Source organism: Miniopterus natalensis, chromosome 14, assembly GCF_054644295.1.
Source record: "Miniopterus natalensis isolate mMinNat1 chromosome 14, mMinNat1.hap1, whole genome shotgun sequence".
Classification (NCBI taxonomy): Eukaryota; Metazoa; Chordata; class Mammalia; order Chiroptera; family Miniopteridae; genus Miniopterus; species Miniopterus natalensis.
The window spans coordinates 45,837,066-45,862,957 of NC_142094.1; the positions used below are offsets into that span (position 1 = coordinate 45,837,066).

The 25,892-nt window shown below is 42.1% G+C and overlaps 1 protein-coding gene across 1 annotated transcript in view; it reads left to right on the top strand.

Annotated features, from left to right (window-relative positions):
- Positions 1-25,892, top strand: part of SORCS3 (sortilin related VPS10 domain containing receptor 3) — a 446,748-nt gene that overhangs the window by 359,354 nt on the left and 61,502 nt on the right. The window contains exons 9-13 of the mRNA XM_016212097.2: positions 1,189-1,368; positions 9,894-10,040; positions 11,561-11,663; positions 15,082-15,158; positions 17,947-18,038. Coding sequence (XP_016067583.2) covers positions 1,189-1,368; positions 9,894-10,040; positions 11,561-11,663; positions 15,082-15,158; positions 17,947-18,038 — 599 coding nt within the window. The remainder of the gene's footprint in view (positions 1-1,188; positions 1,369-9,893; positions 10,041-11,560; positions 11,664-15,081; positions 15,159-17,946; positions 18,039-25,892) is intronic.

Sequence of the window (25,892 nt, forward strand, 5' to 3'; positions counted from 1 at the left end):
TGCAAACTAAAGTGACTTCACAAACCAGAAGTGGCAGATCATAAGAAAATTGAGATATATAGAACTGAGACTCCAATGACTCCACCAAAAAGACTACATTTTCAAGTATTGCAGAGACTTTGGTCAAACCAAACTCTTGTGATTTATGTTTATTTCATGGGCCCTTGGTTTGCAAATTCTAATCTAGAAGCTATATACATAAATGGTTAGAAGCCAACAATTATGTTAGAGTCATACCACTGCAGTTCAAAACAGGGTTCTGCCACTTACTAGCTATGTAATTTGAAGCAAGTTTGTAAGCCTGTTTCCTTACTTTAGTCCTCAATAAAATAGGAATAATTACACTACCTCCATTGTAGAATTATTTGGATTTTAATGGAAATACAGTAATGCATTAAAGTAACTTAGAACACTGCCCAATTGTTAGCTATTTTTTACTGGTAGCCCAGCCTCTTCACTATTTTAGTAAGAAAATTGAAGCTGATGGAGACTGCCACATTCAACAGTCCTACAGAGCTTATATTATGGCCCAGATCACTAAATTCCAGGTTGAGTATCTGTTCCTCCATATCAGTGATTTTCAAATATTACTTTATTAACAGAAGAACCCCACCACACACCTTTTACTTCTAAAATATTACACAGAACTCTAGTATAAAGCAGATTTGAGTGGCTCCGCTCTGGTTGAAACACGGTTAGAAGCCCAGAGCCCCACCCATTGGCCATGCCTCCCAGCCACCCTTCCGGCAATCCCCCTGACTGTGAAGATTCCAAAGAAAGGCGTGAAAACCATTACACTGAAAAGTTTGAAAACATAAATGAAGACCTAAAGAAGGGATAGACCCTGTCTTCCGGCATGTGTGAGCTTTTTCTTGCAAGACTTTTTATCTCTTTTAGCACTAACACTACCTTTCAGATATAAAAATAAAAAATGAAAGTGGATAAATCCCTCAAAGCCATGGAAAATGATACCCACCAGAGCCCCTCAGACCCATCTTGCTGTCACTTAGCAAGGAACAGAAATCATGAGCCTCATAATTTATAGCCTTGGCCCGACACAGAATTGTTTAACATTACCTATAAATCAAGCTTTTTCTCAACCATTTCATAAGTCATGGTAATCATTCTGGGTCCCAGTGCACAGGGAGCTAAGAGATCTGCTGCCTTAAGCCTTCCATCTTCTTACAGGACATGCACATCATCAGTACTGATGAGAACCAGGTGTTTGCAGCCGTCCAAGAATGGAACCAGAATGATACATACAACCTCTACATCTCAGACACCCGTGGGATCTACTTCACCCTGGCCATGGAGAACATAAAGAGCAGCCGAGGTCTAATGGGAAACATCATTATTGAATTGTATGAGGTATGTAGCCGAGATTATCCCCCACCTGAATGTGCCTTTCTTTTTCATGAGTTTTAATGGTATAAACACAAGTGTGTGTATCAGATGGTCCTGGGACATATCTCAGCTATACTACTTAGCAATTGTATGGCTTGAGCAAGGGCCTTAATTTCTCTGTGCCTCAGGTTTCTCGCCTGTAAAATGGAGGTAAAGTATTTATCTAATGAGATTATTGGGAGAACGAGAGATAATGTTTGTGAAGCGTCTAGTGTGGTGATTGGCTCAATAAACCTTCAACAAATGGTACCTAAAGTTGATGTTCTTGTAGGTATGAGCATAACTACAAGTCAGAAATGAAGGTATGTGGCCTACATGATCTCTTAAGTACATTTTCAATTCTGTGCTTCTGATGGATTCTGGGTGGAGGAAGCAGTGTTATTTGTATACCTTAAGTTATTTATAAAATTAAAATAATTTAATTTCCTGGAGATCAAGCATCAGCTGTGTTGCATTTTAAAGTTTTATGGACAAATTTTATAGAAAAATAAAAGTAAACACTAATGATGGGTATGAGGGTTTCCCTAAAATGCCCCCAAATGCCAGCCTCTGTTCATGAAGAATTAGTCTTGACTTTCATTGAGTTTTTCTTTTCTTTTTAAATATGATTACCTTTACTGAGTTTGCACTTTTTTTTTTTTTTTTTTAATGTGACCACTAGTTAAAGAATAATTTATCTAGGAAACCAAGTGACTCCATTATAGGAACTAGATTAAAGGAACTAATTGTTTCAGTGACCCTAATGATGTAGTGCTTTTTTATACCTCTAGTGACAAGTGTGTCCTTTGACAGTCCTGGCCACAGTAAAGGTACTTGATTGACCACCTCAGTATGATGGATTGATTTGAGCAAAGAAAGTGTGTCTCATTACCCAACATTCACTAGTGACTGGTGGACAAACCTACATAGGCTGTGCTGGTTGAGGTCATTTATTCCTGCAAGGACAAGTTGTGTGCTCTGGGTGGTAGTCTCAGATGGTCTGGGTGAGCTGCTCCCTTGTGAGATTTTCTCTTTGAGGAGTGGGAGTGGCTTTCAGAACAGAGGGGTCAGTGCATGGACTTCTCCTGCTTTATAGTGGTCTCTTCTTAGCAGCACCTAAGATCCAGCATCTCTACACTGGTATGTAAGTTGGCTGCTGAGTTACTGGTAGTGATAGAAACATATAAAATTCCAGTTCTTTTATTAGGGTAGAAGGAGCATTACACAAAGATATAGGGTGAATGGAAGTACATTTATAAAAGGAAAGAAGTGAATGTCATTGGTTATAAAACAAAATCAGGAGAAATATCCTGATTTCCTAAAGAGGTAGTTGACAAGTGCTAAAATAACTCCCTAACAACAAGGTTTACTTGGAAAATGGCCCAGATATCTTCCTAGAGTTATAAAAACTGGAAAAGATGACTAAAGTGTATAAATGGTTTTGGGAAGCTCCCATTTCCATGCCCCTAATCATACCAGGAAGAAGAAACACACCTTTGTTATTCGGCAATAAGTCACAACTCATGGGAAGGTGTGGATGAATGTTGGCAGGACTGAGGCCACTCCAAACAAGTTCCTGTTTGCACAAGTGAGGCTATAAAGATAAGAGAATTATTCATGGTCCTGTGGCCAGAACCAAGAGGAGGGTAGACCTTGCTGAGGGTGACATTTCAGAGATCCAGGTGAGAAATCCCTGGGTCTCTGACCCCATTGATAATGGTGAGTGAGTTTGCGACTCTGCTGTTTCTTTCCTAAGGGAGTCTGAAAACTCTTGGTCATTTAGAACAGCAAGACACTGATCTGATGTGGAACATAAATCAAAATAAAGAACGCACCTAGATCCATGTAATTTTGCTTTCTTCTTGTTGAAGTCAGCCTTGCCTCTTTGGTCTTGTTGGGGTGGAAATGCATGATGTCATTGCATCTACAGAGAAACAAGATGTACCAAGCAAGGTAACTTCTCTAAAACCAGAGCTGTTGAGATGGTTTTCCATTCAATTTTATCAGGTTTATTGTGTCCCTACCTTGTGTTCATGTCCATGAATAAGACAGGAGAGATGATGAGTCTTAGCTTCATGGAGGTTGAAATTTAGTTTGTTGGGCTTTCAGGGAGGTCAACAAACAAGTTCCCTTTTTACCTGCCCAAGACTGGAACCAACTGAGACAAAGACAGGGTGAGACAAATAGAGATCAAACATCAGCTGTATTGTTTTTTAAAAAGTCATGTAGGAGGACGTGGGCTTGCTAATACTGCACTCCAGAACTGCACCCATCCACCAGTAATAGGCAGAAATAGTAAATCGAAAGATCTCCTGTGGAAGCCTGTTTCTACAACACCATCACACTGAGGTACAAAAGATGTGATCTTTGCAGGTAGATCCCCCAAATAGTGGATGTGTGGATGAGCTGTACATGCCCAGTTCTTTTTCTCAACATTACCGGTTATTATCAGATGTTTTCCCTGGGCAGGAAGAAATGAAGAAGTGGAGGGCATGAGCCAAGAATTGGCTGGAGGGTGTAGACTTGTAAGATTATGAGCTAGCCAGTCTCACTGAATAGAAGAGATGCTTGTCAGGTACAAGAATGACTACTGGATAGACACTGGAGTTCAGATTCTAGAAGGCCTTTAATACCAAGGGAATAAAATGGATCCTGGCCCTATCGAGACAACAAACAACATATTGAAGGTTTTTAGAGGGCAGTGCTGTTTTGCACCTGGAGATACATTCTGTGATTTGGAGACAAAGCTCAATTTAATTGGTCTCTAGGGGTCATTAGACTTTAACCTTCTTCACTGGAGATTCTCATAAAAAATGAGATTGTGTACCATATGGCCAGTTAACAAAGAGACTATCCTTTGTCTGGACTCTGAGTGCCCTTGAGTAATGTATCTGAGAAAACCAGTAAACTTTCACATTCAATTCAGCTAAATTAACACACTTTCATAGAGTGTATTCTGTTTGATGAGATGAGATTGGTACATGAAACTGACAATCCACTGGAAAGATATAAGTGACTCTAACTTGAGGGACTTGGGGAGACTTGTAGATGTGTTGGCTTGAAGGATAAACGCTGGAGCTTGAGAGAAAGGCATTCCTGGTGGAGTTTCAGCATGAGAAGAGAGTCAGGGTCTGAGAAGTAGAGGTTTATTTTTATAGAATGTTGAGTGGCCTTGGAGAACAGCAGGGATAATGATTGCAAAGATACCCACTAAAGAACTTGATTGAAGACTTGGACTAGTATTCTATGGGCTAGTATTTCTCTGTTTTTCCCCTATAACTACATACTTAGTGAGTGATATTTGCATGCATGATATAGTCCCCTATTTCAAGTTAATGTGTAACTTTATATGATAATGTAACAAAATACTATATCTGTATTCTCTTGTCTGAAATGTCAGAGATGCTTTTGGGTACCACAGATGTGAGGTGGGTTGGGCCGACCATAGCCACTTAAAGCTACTGGGGTATCGCTCCGTCTTCCAACAGCCTCTCAAGCCTCTTCCTGATCATGGAAACGGGAAAAAGAAAGCAAGAACTTGCTCAAGAATTCACCTTGTAGGTCTTGGCTTTGAGAGACCTTGGAGGCCAATGGGGATCAATCCCACTAAGTCACTAAAACTTAATAAGGCAAATACAGTGTTGTTTCCTGATCTGTTGGGAGCAGTCTACAGCTGTACAGAGCCTCTTGCTTCTTGTATCTTTAATCTCTGCCTCAAAATACAATATTGTCATAGATGTAATTACATAATCAGGGGAGAAAATAATTCTCAAAGGCCAAATAATAATCAAAATCATTTTTAATGTTTCAGAACCCATTGTACCAAAGCAAGGCTGGTGTTGCTCTGAGTGTGGTCCATTGTGTGTGTTCACCATTATTCTTGACACTCTTCCCACATAGAGCTCTGTTGTGGTTTCTACACATCCCTAACTACAAACTATATTTCTTTTTGGTTTCTCTCCACTGATAAATCAAGAAACAAATATTCTTTTCAACACCCTCAGTGATATTATGAAAACATGCTCTGAGCTGCCTGTCTGATGGATTTTCTTCAATACTTTCCTGATTATTAAGCATCCAACTTGTAACTCCTTATGATAACAACAGCAGCATACCAGGCAATGTCTTAGACTGGCGTTGTTGAATAAATATATAATGTGAGCTACACATGCACTTCTAAATTTTCTACTACCCACGTTAAAAAAATGTAAAGTGAAATTAATTATAATGACATTTTATTTAACAAAAGTATCCAAAATATTATCATCTTAGTATATGTTTGACATGAAAAAATTGCTGAGATACTTTATGTATTTTTCGATACTAAGTCTACCAAATCCTGGGTGTATTTTACACTTCCCACACACCTCAATTTATATGCTCAATTTTTACCAGAAATCCTTGATCAGTATTGACATTTCATAAAATTTATAGTAGAAAAAAGTAGGTTCACACATGCAAAGTTATTCCAAAGATATTTAAAAGTTTGCCAACGACTAAATCTGGCATCAGTGTTTAAACCGGTTAAAATTAAATAAAATTATAAGTCAGTTTCTTGGTCCCACTGGCCGCATTTCAAGTGCTCAATGGCCACACATGGCTAGTGGCTATGGTATTGGGCTGTACAACTCTAAACAGCTTATATACTTTTTCTTATTTATCTACCACAGTATCCCTCTGTGGTAGGTGTCATTCCCCATTGTGCCTTATACGAGTACAGAGATGCAGAAAATTTAGTAAGGTGGCACAGATCACACAGCTAGTAAATGGTGGTACTATGTTTAAGCAAACCCATGTTTATTTGACTAGAAAGCCCAGGCTTTTCCCACTATGTATTTTTTTCACATTAGTTTTTTATTGAGGTATGATTTATATACAGTAAAATGTATCCTTTTGGGTACACAGTTCTGTGAGTTGTGACGGGGTACCCATTTGTATAACTACAACTGCAATTAAAATATAAAATAGTTCTGTTACCTCCAAATATTTTCTTTTGGCCTTTTTGTAGTCAACTCTCCTCCTACCCAAAGTCACTGGGAAACACTGGTCTGATTTCTCTCTTTCTCATTCCAGTTTTGCCTTTTTTATAGTGTCATATGGAGGTAATTAGACAGTAGGTATTTTTTTGAGTCTGGCTTTTTTCACTTAGAATGAGATTCACCCATATTGTTGAGTATGTCAATGTTCCTTTTCATTGTTGAGTAGTATTCTGTTGTTTGGATGTGTCATAGTTTGCTATCCATTCACCAGTTTGAGGGCATTGAGTTGTTTCCAGTTGTGCATGATTATGAATAAAACTCCTACAAATAGTCACATGAACATAAGTATTTCTCATGGGTAAATACCTAGGAGTAAGATTGATAGATTGGGTGTGGGTATATGTTTATAAAAGGACACCAAACTGTTTCCAAAGTGGGAGTATCATTTCACATCACTGCCGGAGCTGTATGAGAGTTCCTGTTGCTTCACATCCCCACCAACACTTGGTATTGTCAGTTGCGTGTGTGTGTTTAGCCTTTCCTGTAGGAGCATAGCGCTACCTCGTTGTGGGTCTAATTTGAAATTCCTCATGACTAATTATGTTGGGTGGATAAAATGCAACTCTCCGAGACATCCTTAGCGTTCTGGTCTCTTTGCCCATCTTCTTGATGTTTTCTTGTTTTCCTTGTCTGTAGTGGTTGCCTTCCACCTTCTGCTTTATTATTATTTTAGGTGACCCTTTTTTAGCCAGATGGACAGCTGCTTGTAGCCTCCACAGGGACATTTTTTTCCAAACTGACCTTCATCGGATTCTCACCACAGGTTTGACTCAAGGGACAGCCCAAAGCAGACCATGGTAATTGCTTTTCTCAGCAGAGCCCTAGCTTTCTTGTCCGGAGGGCCTGGGGAGGGGAGCGACATACAACCTTGCCACCTGGACCCAATGCTCTGCCAAGGGGCCATTGTCAGTTTCCCTTTGCAATTCAAATTGAATCCCGGAGTGAAAGTGGGCCATGCAGTCCTGACACCTTGCACTACCCTCTTCCATGGGGGCCACCACCAGCTGGTGCCCTTCTCCTTGAGCTGCTGGGCCAACAGCAACAGCCAGGCTTCTGATTTCAGACAACAGTGGGAGGAAGCATGTTTAAGGCAGATTCCAAGTACGTCCTAGGATGGAGAAGAGTTAAAATGTGTCTCATTATCTAATTCCTTTACATTGTGTATAGTGAAGGTAAATTGTGTTTCCTGATATATATGTACTTACATATGTACACATATATGCGTATAGGACTCTGCTAGGCTGTAACATAAATGTATTTTATTCTTGGTTTGCATTCAAACTGTTTGAAATCTGTTGGCCTAAGGTGCAGAAAAGCAAAGTGACCTCCAAACCTATAGTGCATTTATATACAATATGGAGCCAAGAAGTAACTCAGTAATAATGTAAGGGCTTTAACCAATCCAAACACAAAGGGGAAGTATTCCAGCTCTCTCAGACAAGAGGGAGATCGCTGTGGCCCTATGTGGTCTGCAGGAGAAAGGCCTTCAGAGCTATCGATGGGTTCCCTGTAGTTCTGCAGGCCCCCTCCTATTGCTTTTCAGCCTCCATTCTCCTGAGCTTGCTCTCAGGATATGTGGGGCACACAGAAAGCGCCCATCCGAGTGGGAGAGCTCTCGGTGGGAAAGTATGGTAGTGACCATTCCATTTACCAAACATGTTCATCCAGAAACACAAGAGGCAGCTGGATGACCAGTAATTCAGGCTGTCATGCATCTCACCGGAGGCAGGGGAGGGGGTGACAGGAACCCCACAGGAGCACACTCGGAAGCCTGAGTCTGACTGTATTTTCTTTGGGGAAGTAGAGAGCAAGGCCCTGGGTACAGGTGAAACAGGCAGCTGGCTAAGTGAAGAGAGTTCTTGGAATCATTATCCGGTGGTCTAAAGAAAATGCCAAAAGGCAGAAGGTTGTAAAGAAACACAGATCGCATTCTGTGTGAGGAATATCAGGTTTAAGAAAAATACCTTTGCATTTGGTTTTAAAGACTGAGATGATCTGAGAGCCTCATGGCCTCTAGATGAGCACGTAAGATGCCAGCCTTCCTGACGTGGCACTGGCTCTAAGCAGCTAGGGCAGCAAGGGTACCTCCGGGCAAGGGCATAATATGGACACCCCTGCCTCTCCCCCAGCTTGGCTTCTCTCCTTACCCACCCTCTGTTCACGCTGGGAATCTAATCAATTCCACTCTTGGCCCCTTGTCAAATCCCCCTGGTGGTGTCCTTCCCAGATAATTCTGTTCTTCGGACATCCTTTGTCCATTTGTTTGTTTGTTTTTATTTGGGTTAACATTCTCTTGAAGGCCAGTCAGGTTACTAACAAAATTAAAAACAAATTTAAAAAAGACTTCTTATTTCAGCAACGAAATTATGCCATTAAAAAAATAAAGGGGCTCACTTCTGTGGAGTTGTGTCCCACTAGTGTTCTCTCAGAACTGCAAAAAATCTCAGTGAACCGTGATCCTTAAAGAATGGAGGAAAAATACAACTATAATTTTGAGATCTCTATTTCCCGGAAAACCTGGCAGTAAACCTTTAGCTTATATATGCTTAAACTATTTGAATTACCTTTTAGCTTTGGAACATACTGAAATTGTACAGGAATTTAAGATACTCTTTTTACTGTTGTTTTGAGATAGGATGTTGTCAATATAAATAGCTATTCTTATTGCCCAGAATGTAGACATAGTAGGAATAAAAGTTTGAGTGAACCTGTACTTACTCCAGGACCCTTCTAGATCGCCAATCTCCTTTAATCCTCTAGCTTCTTGTTTTGTGGTGATGCTCTTTTCCCTTCAAAATATTACGGGAATGCAAATCCCAACAATCGGGAACTCTGGCAAGAGAGCTCTGCATTATCTCATGGGTCCATCGCCAGCCAGTGAGGGGAAAAGAGAAAGCAGGGCTGATTTTTCGTGTTTCAAAGTGACCACTGGCTGAGACCCAAAGATGACATGAGAGTTACCTAGTCACACAATGAGCTAGTGACACAGCCAGAGATGGATTCCAGGTGGTCAAGCTGGGTCATCTCCCCACAGTATACCTACCTCATTACTTTGGGGCACCTCAACTTCCATCACTAAGGAGCATACCTTGGTGCCTTGAAAACCTGTTGACGAGCCCCTCCTGAGCAGGAGGCGGTTACTCCTGAGGTTATCCACCCTCCCACCTCAGAGGGAATTCTCAAAGTTAGGGATCGGATGGGCCCTAGGCAACAAAATGCAGAGACACGTAAAGAGGGACAAGCAGGTGGGTAGGAGCGGAGCAGGACATCTGGGTTGGGGGGTGGAGGGAGCAGAGATGAACTCCGTCTCTCAGAGACCGTATGGCATATGGCATGTCTCTCCATGTTCCTCCACTTCTCTTCTGTACTCCCAACACCCTGTGGAAAATGCCGGGGCTTCTCTCTGGGCTCCTCCAAGATTATAGGCATTTTGGCCCAACATGGTTCTCCATCTCTCACCCTTTTTCCTAGGTAGCAGGTATCAGAGGGATATTCCTGGCAAACAAGAAGGTGGATGGCCAGGTGAAGACATACATCACTTACAACAAGGGCAGGGATTGGCGCCTACTGCAAGCTCCAGACGTGGACCTGAGAGGAAGCCCGGTACACTGCCTGCTGGTCAGTCACCCAGTCTCGTGTGAAGTCCACCGGGAAGGCTGGTTACCTGGGGAGGCTGCATCAGGGGCTCTCTTCTATCAGGGTGTCTTAGGAAATTGGCTGGTGCTGGGCAGGGATTTCCTACAACTCCCAGGGTGCTGATCTGTGGACTCCACTTGGATGGAAAGTTTAGTTGAATACCAGGTGTTTTTACTGAGAAAATACTATGTGACGTAACTCTTAGTATGATGAAGAAACGTAGAGGAGAAAGTGCCTGTGTTCCAGGGTCCCCGACAGCTCAGTAGTGGCAACACGCCTGTTAACTGGTGCTGATGTACTACAGTTTGATAAGTGTTTGATGGATGTCAAGGTGAGCAAAGCCCAGGAAAGGTCAGGCTGCTATGTCCACATGAAGTAATTAATCTACCAGCATCTCCAGGGTTGCAGCTGTGTGGAATATTGGGGACAGGAAGTATAAGATGCTATTTCTGCCCTCGGGTGCTACAACTCTAGGTGGGGAGGAAAGACAGATAATTAACAGTGACAGTCACAGAGCTCAGTGACATCTTAAAAGGACCAGTGTGAGAAATTCTTCTAAGGTCCCAGGAATGGTTATGTTTCTCTTTAGCAAAAAAGTGGCCTTTTGCCACTAATTTAAAAGGTTTATTAACCACTGAATCATATTGCAGACATTATTTTTAAAACTGGGAGATATAGTGGTAAATAGGGCAAACATGACCTTTCCCCTTCTGTAGTATCAGTCCAACTCCAGATACTAGGAAGGTCAAAAACAAAAGCCTACCCATCTCTAAAAACTGGCCACAGCCTGACTTCCGCCCACTCCCCACCCCCACACAAACCTCACTCATGGCTTCATTGTATTTCCTTAACCTAATTTTCTACTTTCCCCAATTTCATCATTTTCATATTTTTAGTTATTATATTATATAAATATAATACATCCCTATAAATCATTTTAAAGAGTACCCAAATAGAGATAAATAGGGAATGCAAACTTATATGAGTTTTAGATAATAGCTTCAAATATTTTAAGTAAAATTCAGTGAAATTATAAACAAGAACCAAATACATAAAACAGAAACAGAGAATCTGGTTGAAGCAGAGGGCAGAGGGCTTGCAGACTGTCTCCCTTAGCTTCCTCTGTTCACCCCTCCCAGTGGGGTCCCTCAGAGCTCCACGAAGCAGAGTGTGATGGTCAGGGTTAGAACTGGGGAAAGGTCAGTGTCATCCTGGGGAAGGAATGGTCAGGGAAGCTTCAGAAGGCCAGCCATGAACTGGATCTTGATGGACGGGGTGGGGGTAGGAAGAGAGGGGACAGCAGACAGTGTGATGGGAGCAGGGCCAGGAGCTCAGAGCAGCTTCTGATGGGACCATATTGGCGATCTCAGGTGGAGATGGCTTCTGCCCAAACCTGAGTGCGTGGCTCCGTCCAGTCCTTGCTGTTTCCAGAAACCTAACACCTAGGAGGCAGGGTGTCTGTCAAGGTTTCCAGGAATAAAGCTCTTCCCTTCTTCTTGTAGCCCTTCTGCTCCTTACACCTGCACTTGAAGACCTCGGAAAACCCATACTCCTCAGGAAGACTCTCTAGCAAGGCCACGGCCCCAGGACTTGTGGTGGCTACAGGTAAGGAAGACACTCCCTGGGTCCTTTCCTCTCTGAGGCTGCCAGGATATCTTTATAACCTCTTTGGGTTCCTTTGAGCATCAGATGAACGCTATGGTCACTGTCCCCAGGAAATAGGCAGGATACCTGCATCCCCAAGGCCATGCTAATGACCCAGGGTAAGGGCTCCGGATGACACCTGTACCTTCTCGGTTAGTGTGCCATCCCCACAGCCACAGAGCGGTCCCCTGTGCCTGGCAAGCGGTCAGAGTTCCTCTCAAAGTAAACAACGGATCAGAAAGATGATTTGTAACGGGGAATTCTCACTTTAAGAAAATGTGATCTATGAACTTCCTAGCTCACCAAATAAAAGTTGGGGTCGTTCTCTGTTTACAGAGAGGATGCTTCACCAAGGGTTTCACCCCTGAGCTCTTTTTAATCGTAAGGGCTCTGGTGCCTGTGAGGTTTGTTTGCACATGGTTAACCACTTGGCTGAGAGCCTGGGGGAGAGGGCCGGAAACCTTAAGGTCGGCCGCACTGTTGGAACCACTGTCCACTGAACAGCAATTGGAAATGAAGGTAAAGAAACTGGAATGAAAAAGAAGTCTCTGGGGCAAGGCGCTCTGATTAGCATGCGTTTGATTTACATACACCTTTTCAGGAATACATTAACGGCATAAAGCAAGCAGGCGTCTAACCTTAGAAGTGAGAGCTCTGGAGGTAGGCTGCTTTTCACTAATGAAAGCAGATAAATTCGCAGTGACTTTCTGAGATGGTGCATCCTGCTCTTTGTCATCACCCTGAAGCTCTGCCTGGGCACTTACTTGCTCTCTTAGACGTGGCTTCATTGTCCAGGCCTCCAACTGTGTGAACTTTAAATACCACCAGTGCCCAACCCCTCTAATCAGACTGACAGCTAGTGTTGCCTTCTGGCGTTTCAGGCAACTTCTCCAACCCCATAGGATTGGGATCCACCGTGTTTAACACGGCTGGCTTCAGAGACACTCCCTGGGCCCCTTCCTCGCTGAGGCTGCCAGGATATGAGCGGGGAGGGCAGGCTCTGTTGCTGTTCTCCTGGCTCGGGGAGTGGTGCCTACACTCTGTAATGCGTGTGGGTAGACCTCCCAGCTCTGGGGCCGCTATACATGAGGAAGGCAAGAGAGAGGGTGGCCATTCCGTCGGAAGAAATTCATCTCTCCCTGGCCTGATTTTCTTCCCAGGAACTGGGACCCCTGCACATCTCCCCTCTTCTCCCCTGCAAGCCCTCACCCACTCACACTGACCAAGAACAACTCTCACTTTTTTCTCACAAGTCTTTAAGGAGCAGGAAAGGGCAACCCTGGAGGAATTGGTGGGTGAAAGCAAGTTGTTTTGAGCTGCCAAAAAGTACAGAGGCAAGCCTCCATGGTTTACCAGCTAAGCTATTGGTGAGAGAGGCTCCCGGGTCTCCATCTCACACCTCCTTCCTCCCTCCTGTCACACCACCGAAGTGGGGTGACCCGTTCCAGCCTGCCAGTGATAAGCCTCCAGCTCCACTTTAGCCAGCGAGGCGCATTAGTCACATCTCCCTTCTCTGGCACCGTAACCCAGGCTCTTCCTGCCAGAGATTTCCCACGGGGCCACTTAGGGACTGAACATGCTCAAAGATCAAATCATCCCGGAAACATTTTCCGTGTCTCTTCATCAGGGAATCGACTTTTTGGCCCCTGTGATCAGCAACATTTCTTTCAGGGCTCCTTTCAATTGACAGAAGGTATTTCCAAAAACAGACTTCAGTGTCAGCCTTGGGCTCTCATCACCACAAAGCCTCCACAGTTGATCTACTGGAGCTTTGAAACAGAGGCTTAGCATGTTGGCAGAACCCATAACAGGGATGGCAGAACCCGTGACAGGCTCGCCTCTTCTAGCCCAGGGGTGTGTCTGTCTGTCTGTCTGCTTCTCTCTCCCTCCCCTCTCCAACCCACCCTTGGCAGACATTGCTAATCAACCACCAGGCTCTATTCTGTTGAAATCAAATATGGCTTCAGAATCCTTATTAGTACTATGTTCCAGGCCACTGCCAAACACCAAACAACTCGAGCTGACATTCTCTGCCCCGTCCTTCTTACCTTTATCTGTATCTTCCAAAACCTGTATCTGGAGACTGGAATTCCAAATTCCGGGTAGGTGTCCCCAGCCCTGCCCGCCGGGCCTCTCCCCCCTCACCTGAACCTACTGCCTGAGCCTCAGGGCTGTTTTTGGAAACCTGAGTGTCAAAACAAGTAGTCTAGCTGTGTGCTCCTGACGTTGCCGGGAACTTGACAAGCTGCAGCCTGGCTTTAATTTCTCATTTTGAAACATTAAATGTCAGGAGCTCAATTAACATTCTCATTATTGCATTTTTATTGTGTTCTTATTTAGGCTACAGATGTGTGGGAGCCAACATTCCCTTCCTGCTTTTATTAAAAGAAAAAATATCAGTCAAAATGATAAATCCATGCGTGTGTAGGGTACTTTCCTGGCTCTCAATACCTCCCCAAGTGCACATCAGCCCTGGAATGTGACTCGATCCTTTGTCTACTCATTCACTCATTCATTCCGCAGTTAATCATTGAGCAACCAGCTACTACGTTTGGAACACTGTTCTAGGCTCTGTGTGTCGGGGGTGTCCATTGGGGACACTCGGGAAATACAAATATACTAGAAAATCTTGATCACTTTTTCTTATAATAAATATAAACATAGGGAATGAAGTGCAAGATAAAGAAAAGGAAGGGGAGAGAATTAAAAGACTGGAAAGAGGCAGTAAGTGTGGCCAGTCTAGGCACAAACCAGGTGACTTCTTTACCTGGCATGCTTGGTGGCCACAGTCTGCTAAGCATAGTTGTCTTATTCTGGGCACTTTATAATTTAGGTCACATAGTCTATACAATTGGGTTACTCAACTGCCTGGCACTCCAAAAGATATGTGGATGAGTTAAAGTTAGAATGACATTTACAGGCACATGCATGGATATACACACATATACACGCAGACACACATACATGCACACCAGATTTTCTTAGGCTAAAATATATGTAAGGAGGAAGGTGTCCCTAGGCCCAGCTTCTCCGTGCCTACTCTTCTACTCTTTGCCACCTTCAGGGAACACCTGTCGAGATGAATTTTTAAGAGATTATTGGTATACAGAATGAATAGTTTAAGAGAGCCTAACTAATCAGTATTCAGTCTTTGAGTTTTTACTATTTAAAGATTAATTCCTGACACATTATTTGCTTTTTTCTCATATTGGGTTTATCTTTCTGCTGGGTTTTTGATATGACACCAAGAAAGAAACTGTACATATCAACTCTAAACATCACTTGGGAAACCTTTACTCACTGTTCCCCTCTCCCCTAACCCCAAGCCCCCTAATCTGTGAACTGCCTGACAATTTCAAATACTCTGCTTATGTTTCAGGCAACATTGGCCCAGAGCTTTCATATACTGATATCAATGTGTTCATCTCTTCCGATGGGGGCAACACGTGGAGACAGGTAACTGGGAGATTTGGGGACAGGGAAGAGGGATTTAGGGCAATTTCTGTCAACATCTCGCCTTCCTATAGATTCTCAGGCTCATTAGGACTTTGTGGTTGCAAAGAAATGGGAGCAGCTGTTCAGTTTGGTCAATGGGCTGGAAGATTAGCTGGGCAGTGGGGTCAAATGTGAAGACCACTAAGCAGGGAATAGGAGGAACTGGAATCTTCTCAATTCTTTCATTCTTTTATTCAGCAATATGTATGTAACAGTCACCGGATGTGAAGTACTGGGCTGGTTGGTAGGGACACAAGCAATAAAATGTTTTTACCGTTAATGAGCTATGGGATCTTGGCAAAGGAGGTCTTCTCACCTTTCTGGATCTGTTTCTTTATCTACAAGATGAAGGGGGTAGAATACTAAACCAGCAAAGCTGTGGAAGTCTGTGGTTAAGCATTGCGTAGGCAGCTATAAGTGAGTATAAAACAGACTCATAAATACATGACTACAGGGCTGTCCAATATAAGTTTCAGCAGTGATAGAAATGTTCTATATCTGTGCTGTCCCATGTGGTTGCTGAGCACTTGAAATGTGGCTAGTGTGATAGGGAAACTGAATTTTAAATTTTATGTGTTTTAATCAATCTAAATTTGAATAGTGTCGTGGCTACTGTATTGGACAACACAGATTTATGCACTGTCAGCTAGCTATCAAGTACGAGGCCGAGAAGGAAGTTGAATACTTCAGATCCCTTTCCTCGTGGAGCTTAAATTAAGGAGAGAAAATAGGCTCCTAAATAACTAACTAGAGCTTAGGGTGGTTGTGTTATTTTAGTGGCATTATCACATAGAGGAAGGGAAGGAGCTGTTTTACTTGGGGACACTGGAAAAGACTTTACAAGAAGAGCTGACACTTCACTAAGTCTTAAAGGTAAGAAGGCTTCTACCTGGAAAAGAGACAGGAAGAGCCCAGAATGTCTTGATGATGAAGGTAAAGTCACCATCTGAAATCTGGTTGGATAAGTTCCTGTCTGGAACCCTTCGTGAAGATTATCATCACTATCACCAACATCATCACCACCACCCCCATTGCCACCACTGTCACCGCTACCACTGTCAGAAGATTTACCAGGGACCTCCTAGGCACAACCAAGCACTTGGAGGCATGCAACAAAGGACGAGTTCAGGTTCCTCCTCACAAGGCCATTATCATGTGGATGAGAAACAGACTCGTACATGAAAACATGCCTTCAAAACATCAGATAATCTATTATAAGTGCCCAACGAGCATAGAGGCTGGGATACAAACTCTTCTAGCATAGAAGCTCTAAAAAGACAAGCCCATGTCCCTCCTACTCCAGGAATAGCTCACGCAGCCAAGTGGTGACTCAATGTTCCGTCCTTGCGCTGTCACGACTTTGGTTTTCTTTTTTCTTTTCCCAAACAGCTAAGGATTCCAGTTTCTGTTCCAGTGCTGGACAGGGCAAGAGTTGGTAGTGGCCAGAATGATAGTATCAAGAGGAAAGTGTGAGCGTAACAACTTCTCTCTCCTCTCCAATGCCAAGAATCTTCTTTTAGCTCTCATTCTTAGACTTTAATCCAGTGTCTCCTTTATGTGGCTTCACAGAGCCCACCTTTAAGCTCTGGAGAGAAAATGCTAGCATTGCAGGTTCAAAGTTTTTGATTCTATCTGAAATATAAAAGAATCCCCCTTATGTTCTTTGTGCATTAAGATTCGCTGTTAGTACTGGCATTTTTCTTTCCTTAAAAGTCAAATATGGGAAAGAAAAGCAATTGAGGTTTGGCCTGAGAATCCACTTTTTTTTTTTTTTCTGTTGTGTTTCCTAGGGCATATGTGTAGAGGCCCCATTCCTCCTACTACCTCCCTTTCACATCTGCCTATCCTTCCTTACACCTTCCAGTACTTGTCACTTAACCCACCATCCCAACCTCTCCACCCAGGCTACAAGAAGCATCATTAGTGCTTAAAAGCTAGAGGAATTCTCAACAATCCCACTTTTCTCTAATATATTTAAAGTAAGAAGTTGGTTTTCTGCTGGATTAGTTCTGAAGCTCTCTTAGCTAAGAGCCTTGAATTGTAGCAGGTACTTAATAAATGCCTATGTAGATGGATGGATGGATCACTGAATGAGTGAATGAGTAAGTGGGTGGATGAATAGATGATAGACAAATGGATAAATCAAAGAATGAATTACTTTAGGTCCCCAGGAGTACAATGTTTCAATGAGCATTTATTTACTGTAAAGATCCCCAAGCATCAAACTTCGGTCTCCATCCATCTTGCAAGGAAATCTAGGAGGTGGCGGCTAAGTCTAAGAACTCAGCCATCATGTGTGCTATAATTTCTACTGAAATGTCTTTTATCTTCCTAGACAAAACGGCACTATAAGACACAGACCATCTGTAAATTAGCTAACATCTGCATAGTTGAGGAAGAGGAGAGCTGAGTAGTAACCTACTCAAATAAAGATGGAGAAGCTCCTTGAGTCGTATTTTCCTTTGGATTATCCAGTTGAGCACGCACCTTGTTGCCTCCCCTTCTTGTAGCACGCTGATTCACAGTACTAGGGGGAAGAGCCATGGGAAAACTGTTGCCTTAGTCTAGGGAGAGGTTTTGTTTTTTGCAAGCCCGTTTCCTCATCTATTAAGTGGGGGTGCTAGCACTGCCAAATTGCCTGGTAGAGTTGTTGGAAGAAGAAACAATATACATGAAAGACTTTGTAAACTGTGAAGCACTATGCAAATGTAAGGTGCTGCTATGATTGTTGTTGTTGTTGTTGTTCCAGATCTTTGATGAAGAGTACAATGTCTGGTTCCTAGACTGGGGTGGCGCCCTCGTGGCCATGAAACACACACCTCTGCCAGTCAGGCATTTGTGGTAAGGACAGCTCCCTGCCCTATTCCTGAGCAACTGTATAGTGGGAGGGTTGGGACAAGTTATTCTGCATGGTTTTGTGCCCGTTCACCCATTTCCTCATCCATTAATTCATTCATACATCCATTTAATATGCATTACATCACCTAACTCTTAGGTAGTAGTAGGAGGCCAGATAATTTAGGTGGGAAAGTATGATATATAGGGTGGGGTAGTAGGAATGGGTGCTCAGATCAGGCAAAAAAAAGAGCAGGAATGACCTCTGAGTTCAAATGGACAAGATTAAGAATCCAAAATCCGGGAGATGGAAATTGCTTCAAAAGGAAGGTTAGTGCATGTAGCAAATGCTAAGTTCAGGCCTAGAGAATCTGGGTTTGAGATGTCTATAAATATTCAAACAGGGATGATCATCAGTTGCCAGGTATACTCATCTGAAAATCAGGCAAGGGGGCTGGGCTGAAGCTCTAGATTTAGAGTCGATTAGCCATCAGGTGGTAGCTAAAGCCATGGCAGTGGGCTCCATGCCTCAGGAGAGTGGGTACAACATGGAGAAACCAGGGACTCCTGTGGAGCACTGGTGAACACTAGCATGGGGAGGGGAAGAAGAAACTGTGGAACAGACTAGGAAGAAATAGCCAAAAGGATAAAAACTCAGGAGAAATATTTTCATGGATGCTGAAAAAAGAAGTGATTAATAGCACCAAGTTCTATAATCAGATAAGTCAGTTATAGAGTAAAAAACAATCTAACATTAATCAACATAAGATGTCATTGGTGATCTTTGTCAGAGTAGATTCAAAAGAGAGGTAGGCCTGGCCGGGATCGTTCAGTGGTTGAGCATCGACCTAGGATCCAAGAGCTCAAGGTTCAATTCTGGGTCAGGGCACATGCCTGGGTTGCAGTCTCGATCCCCGATAAGGGGTGTGCAGGAGGCAGCCAATCAATGACTCTCTCATCATTGATGTTTCTATCTCTCTCTCTCCCTCTGCCTTCCTCTCTCTGAAATCAATAAAGATATAGTTTAAAAAAAGAGAGAGAGGTAGGGTTAAAAGATAGATTGCAATAGATTTATGAATGAATGAATGAATGAATGAATGCATGAATGAATAAATGATAAGCAATGGGGAAATATAGAAAGAGTGCAGATAATTCTTATCAAGAAGGCAGATTACAGAATGAAGGTCATGTATGACCTTCCAGTGAGGACAAATAACTGAGTGAGGATATATTATGATGATGATGATTTTATTTAATGATGATGCTGCTGTTGTTTGTTTTTGTTTGGGGCAGGGGTTGGATAAGTATCATGTGTGTTTATATCCTGAAGGGAAATAATTTCAAGTTCAGCTAAGGGAGTATTTGGTGGTAGAGAATATGCTATCTAGATCACGGTTACAATCAGATCATCCATGGTCTGGAAGATGGACCCTGGCTTAAGTACCAAGCTATGATTTGTGGAATAAGAGTTTTTAGAGACTTTTACTGGGAAGCATCAGATTGTAATCAGGAAAAGGCATAGGATCCGCAGGTGCCAAATCCAAGCCTTTGCTACCTTGGCAAGGGCTTATGATTTCTCTCAGTCTGACCATTTATTAAGTTAAACCATTTGAAATTGCCATTTTTGTAAATCAAAAATGGTGAAATATTGTCAGTTTCTTAGAGCTCAACCCAGCATAAAGTAAAATGGTTACACCTCCTGTTATGTCTTCTTAGAGAGAGATTATGACAATAAATTTAAACAGATACACAGAGCCATTTGTAAGAAAAGTACTCTACCAACTCATGAATGAGCTTTAAAAGTTCCCAGCATACTTGTTTATCACCCTTTCATTGCTGATTGTATAGTTTTTTCCTAGTGTCACAGGAGTGAAATTAGGTGGTTTTAATGGTAGTCAGCAGTTACTGAGAGATTATCACAGTCCCACCTCTGTTCTAAACCTTTACATGAATTATCTGAGTTAATTCTGGGGAAAAACCTATGTATGTGGGTATTCTTTTTATCACATACTTATAGTGGCATTGAGATGCAGACATATTAAATACCTTGCTCAAGGCTACACAGTTAGTACCAGCAGCACCAAGTTGGGTCTCTGTAATGGTTGCTCTTCTGTTTTAATTACTAATTTCCCAGATACTTTAATGAGCACACAGAGGCTTATCAACTGGCCCTGCCTTCTGGGAGATCACAGTCAAGGCATTCTGAGTCCACAGATCACCACAAATCAAAGCAATGCTTGCTAAAGGGTGTTGGATGTATGTGTTGCTGGAATCCTGAAGGAGTATGGAGTCCTGCCTGATATGAGAGGAGATTTCATGAAGCAGGTGGCTTGAGGGCTGGTCCTTGAATAAAGGATGCCAGGAGTAGGAGGAATGATGGCAGGCAAGCCAAGGGAAGAGAAAACTTGACCAGTCAGTAATTCAGAAAATGTAGGGCGTGTGCAGAAGACTCTGTATTTGGTAGGAACCAAGAATGTGGGTAGGGTAGGTAAGACTCTGAAGAACTTAAATGCCAGTTTAAGGGGGTTCATGCCAAACCTGTAGGTAATTCCTTCTACCATGAAGTCCTGTCTCTCTCTATGGAGGGACAAGCTCTCTCTACTGAGGGCTGAGTGGGACTTGCACTCTTAGAACAGCTTGACTATCAAAACAAGTTTTTTGCTTTTTAACCAAGAAAGGCAATATGTCTCAGTCCCTAGCATGATGTTTTAAGAACCTCTGTCTAAGTCTCAACAGGAGAATTGATAAGTGCCCTGCAGACAGATACAGCTGGGCACATTTCTTCCACTGAAGTCCTCGGAGAAGGGAGTGGCACCCCCATCTTACATTTGTCCACCCCCCCTCCTGCTTTTCTCCTTTATTATGTTAGGAACCTAGTGTCTATTTCATGGTTGATTTTTAGAGCCTTTTGCACAAGTTTCCTTGTTGTAAGGAAATAAGGAGTTTGCTGTGTTGCTGTTGATGCTGTTTCATCTTGGTGCTAGAAGGGGAGCGTATATTTGTCCTGGAAGGAGTGGGTGGAGCAGAAGCTCCAGAGAAAGTTTGGCTTTGTGGAGTCATAGCACCCTCACCTCTGACCACACAGTCTGTTCTGCGACTGTTTCTCTGCAGGGACCTGATCACTTCCAGACGGAGCACTTGTCTGGAAATTTCTGGAGGGGAACTATCTAAGTTGGGAAAATTATTTAATGTTTACTCAGGGATATGTAAGTCGGATCAAATCATGCCTTTCAAAGTTATCAATACTAAGTTTGAGTTTTCTTTGGTTCTACGACGAATCTCTTTTGTTGTTGAAAACTATTTATAAAGCGCAGTAAAAATGAACCGCATTCCCATTGAATTACCTCTTACAATAATAATGATAATCCTGACCTCCACTTGTTCACCTACTCCAGCTGACAGAGGATTAAAAATGATGTTTCAAACTAAGCTTTTGAGATAGGATTTTCTCCATATAAAAGATGTTGACACCGTCATTTGTCATAAATGCTACAAATGTCCCCCTGAACTTGGACGCAGTGCATGATTTCTGCTACCTTGCTTGTCTCTGATTGCCTTCCTGAAATCAGGCCTTCGGTGGATAAATGCCAGCTATTGTGCTAGAAAACAACCGCACATAACTCACTCGGGAATTAATTCTCCTTTGAACTTGTGTTGCAAAGGCTAAGGGGATGTTCTGTAAGGGCTTGACCATGTCATTATCATCTGTGTTTCCTTAAGACATTCTTGACTGATTTTGCCTCCTGCTTATGAATTGCAAGCTTGTGAAACTCAAACTCATTTTCTCCATTACCAGCAGTTTCTAATTAAGTCGCAGCCTTCAAGATAAACACATAGCTCATTTTAAGTGGAAGAAAGGTTAAGTAATCAGTTCATTGTTGTTTTCTATTGTATGTCCCAGGCTGATGTTGTTTTGTATACAGATGTATATATATTTGCAGAGGAAAAAGACACCAGCCTACCCACTCTCACACGAGGAAGGGTATTGTGCGTCTCAATTTTTAAATAATAACTACATTGCATTTCAGAGAAAATAGGAGTCATAATTGAAAAGTGGGAGAGACTTTAGCTAAGCTACCAAGGCATGCTGTTTTCCAGAAATTGAAATGATAGGGAGCTAGATAAGCATGAAGACAAAACAGCATCCAAATGAGCCCGTCTATTTGTGACCATGTAAATTTGGATGCATAGCGTTTAGAACCTAAGTGCTATTTCAGCTTAGCCTTCCATCCGCTTTTACCTTTGTACCTTAGAAGCATTAGGGTGAAGTGAACAGTGGAGCCCCACAGAACCAGTGCTCTAATGAAAACTCACAATACACAGAACTGCTAATCAGCAGGTAGGCTGGGATCCTAGCGTTTGCTTAACCCTGAGAAGTATCTCCTTTAACGGGATGTTCTTGGAACCTGAAAGCAAAACATCACCTGGCCTTTTTTTCTCTCCTTTGTTCTATAAATGGTTGTGAGCCTCAGTGTTTTGTTCAGAGAAACACACACAAAAACAAGTTCCAACGAATATGTGTCTCTAAGAAGTAAAAGGCATGTGCTATTCTGAAGACCTTCCAGGTGGCTAAAATGCCACACCTCGGGCGTTGCGATAAAATAAAACAGAACAATGCACCTCACTGAAGGGAGGAACACTGATTCTCAATGACCATTATAACTCTATTTCTGTGCTGGAGACTTCTGGGGAGGGCTCTGGTTGTTCCTGGAAGATTCTGTTTCGTTTTAGTGGATATTATTTCAATATCATAAAGTCATAGACACACGGAGCAAGGAAGGGTCTTAGAGGACATGCAGTCTGCTTGCACAGATGTAGCGTGGCAAATACCTCTGTGACACCTAAGAGGGTCATTCTACTTCACCAGGATACCCCAGTGCTGACCAACTTGCAAATACCCAAGACAAAAAGTTCTCATCTTGTATAATGTCTTTAGTTTGTTAAATAGATTCTTTGTGCTGAGCAATGCTGAAAATACTTGTGACCTCTGTCCATGGGTCCCTGTTCTGCTGGGCAGATCTATGCAGAATGTTCACTCCAGAATTGAAGGTGATTTTTAGAGCTGCGGAAAGAACCACAGTTGGAAAGGACCTCAAGATATTTCCTTCCCTAGCCTTTATAAGTTCTGGAAAATGATCAGATATGCAACTCAAGACATATTTTATGCATCTTCCATTTATTCCTCACATTTTCATCGAGCATGTACTATCTATGAACCATTAGCGTAGGGGTGGGAATATACCAATGATCAAAACAAAATACTTGGGAGCTTATATTCTGATATACAGATATTTGACTCCGATCTTTAGAATTATGAGAATGGAAATCTCTTCTCCCTTATTCTAGCTGTATTTTTAATTGATATTTTCATGCATTTAACTATATTTTCTCAAATTTTATTCAAAGACATTATATCTTTTCAGTAGTCAACAAATATGGTTTTTTGTTTGTTTGTTTAACTGTTTTGAAGCTTTCTTACTAAAAAATTTTAGAAGGCAATGGAAATTAATTCAGCTCTATGATTTTCTTCCCTAACCTCTCTTCAACTCATCCAATCTGTTTCTAGAACAACCTGTTTTTTACCTTTAATTGCATTGATTGTTAGTTTTCTATAATAATTGAAACTGAACATAGTATTTAGGATCTGGTAGAAGGATAATTTCCTTTATTATACATGTTACCTGTCTGTGAGCCCAAGCTCTAGGTGCAGTAGCTTGATTACCTATCACAATAGTAACATTTCTGGGAAATATTTAACATTGAGACAGACAATGACCCCAGTTTTGTTTAGTTTGAGCTTATCATTAGTTACTATTTTCCTTTTTGACTATGAGCCTTTCCTTTTAAAATGATCAGGCTTTAATTTGGTCTTATAAGTGACTTCTACATCTGCATTCCCAGCTTTGATCACTCCGCAGAACCCCGGATTCATCCATCCAAAGGTCTCCTTGACAGTGTCACAGTTTGGAAGCCCAAAAAGCATCTAAACCTCGAGTGGGACCAAACAGAAACAAACAAACAAAAAACTTTGCTTCTCCTTTCCTTTCCATTTCCCTATCTCAGTTGATTCACCCTCCAAATCCATGTTGTCCATTTTTTCTTTATTTTGCTCCAGCTATCTGTACACATTCTGTCACCAAATCTGATCTACTTCACCTCTGAAAATATTCTAAGTCTTTTCATCTCTTTCTATCTCTACTCTTATAACCTTTGTCCAAACCTCTTCTCTTACTTGGACTCTTGACAAATTGCCAAACCTCCCTCTAAATTATCTTCTTGCATCCACTTTGGGCCCCGACAATCCACTCACCACAAAGAAATAAAAGTTATATTTTAAAGTGTAAATCTAGTCGTATCTTTCCCATTTCAACTGGAAAAAGGACCTTTCTAGTGCGGTGCAGCCCTGTTGTTTTGACTCCATTTCCTTCTGCTAATTTCCTTTCCCACTAATCTACAGCCACTGGTCACTTTTCTGTCCTTCCCACAGGGCAACTTCATTTCACATTAGATCTTCCCCCTGGAATGGCTCTCACCTTGATCTTTGCACAGCTTGTTCCTCATTATCATTCAGATCTCAGTTTAAATGTCAACTCCTCAGAGAGGACTCTCTTAAATTTCCAATACAACGTAGCAAAGCAGTCGCTCTCCATCACATCACTCTGTTTTAATTGCCTTCATGACACGTTTCTCTAACTCATATTTTTGTATCCATTTATCTGAATATTGTCTTTCTCCTCAGTCTAGCATGTAAGTTCTAGTAAAGCTAGTCTTGTTCACTGCTGTTCCCCCAGAATGGAGGGCACTGCCAGAGCTGCCACCTTAGGCTTCAATAAGTAACTGATAAATGAATTTTATGTTATTTGGATTTTGTAGTCCTGTCTTGCCATTATTTGGAGGCCAATTATAACTTTCCTCCTGCCTCCCGGAGTATTGGCAATCCTACCAATTTCAATTTCTCCTGGGGACCTAATAAGGAATTCCTATTATTCCTTTGTCTTGGCCATTAATGAGCTATTGAACTGAGAAAGGGAAGGTGGATCTCCTGGGGATACCATTCAATATAATTACCTCAGACCATTTAAAAACTCCTAGTCATCAAAAAGAATGGCTCTCACAAGTGGCAAGTCAATCAGACCCAAATTTCTGATACTCAAGAGATTAAATTTTTTATGTATTTTTTGGAGTTTTCCATAGGAATTTTGCTTTGTTTTTAGTAATTAGTCAATAATCAGCAATTGCTGATCTCAGAAAGTCACCTGAATGGCACAATCCTGAATTTTCACATGGTACACTGACCATAAATGAGAGTCACAGGATTCGTTCCTCACCCTGGCTCTGGAGACCTGTCCCCTTGCTTATGTCATCTTTGGACTTTGGTTATTGTGTATGCTAGCTTTCCCACCTGGATTTTGGCATTTCTCATTTCCTTGTTCATCCCAGTCTCCCCTCTAACCCATGCTTCTGCTCCTTCCGTAAAATTCAGTTTATACAGCTGGGCTTTTGAGTTCCACAATTTTTCTCTTTGTCTTTGCCTTAGATTATTTTGGGAGCTTACATCTTGGAGCTTGGAGGCTGTGGTGGTCCCTCTAGGTCTACTCTGTGGTGACTTATCTTCATGTCTAGTGTAAAGATAACTATTCTCTGCCCTGCCATTAATGTCAGGGGTATGAAGACTTCTTTCCTGGGATACTGGTGACACTCACAGCAATTTTCTCTGATGGTGTTAATAACTGACCTTCATGGGTAAGGAAATTCTGAGAACAAGACAAGGACAGAGGCCTTCAATCCCTTTGGCTTTTTTTTTTTTATCAAAACAATAACCAATTTATTCAAAGTCACCAAAACAAACAAATCAGAAAT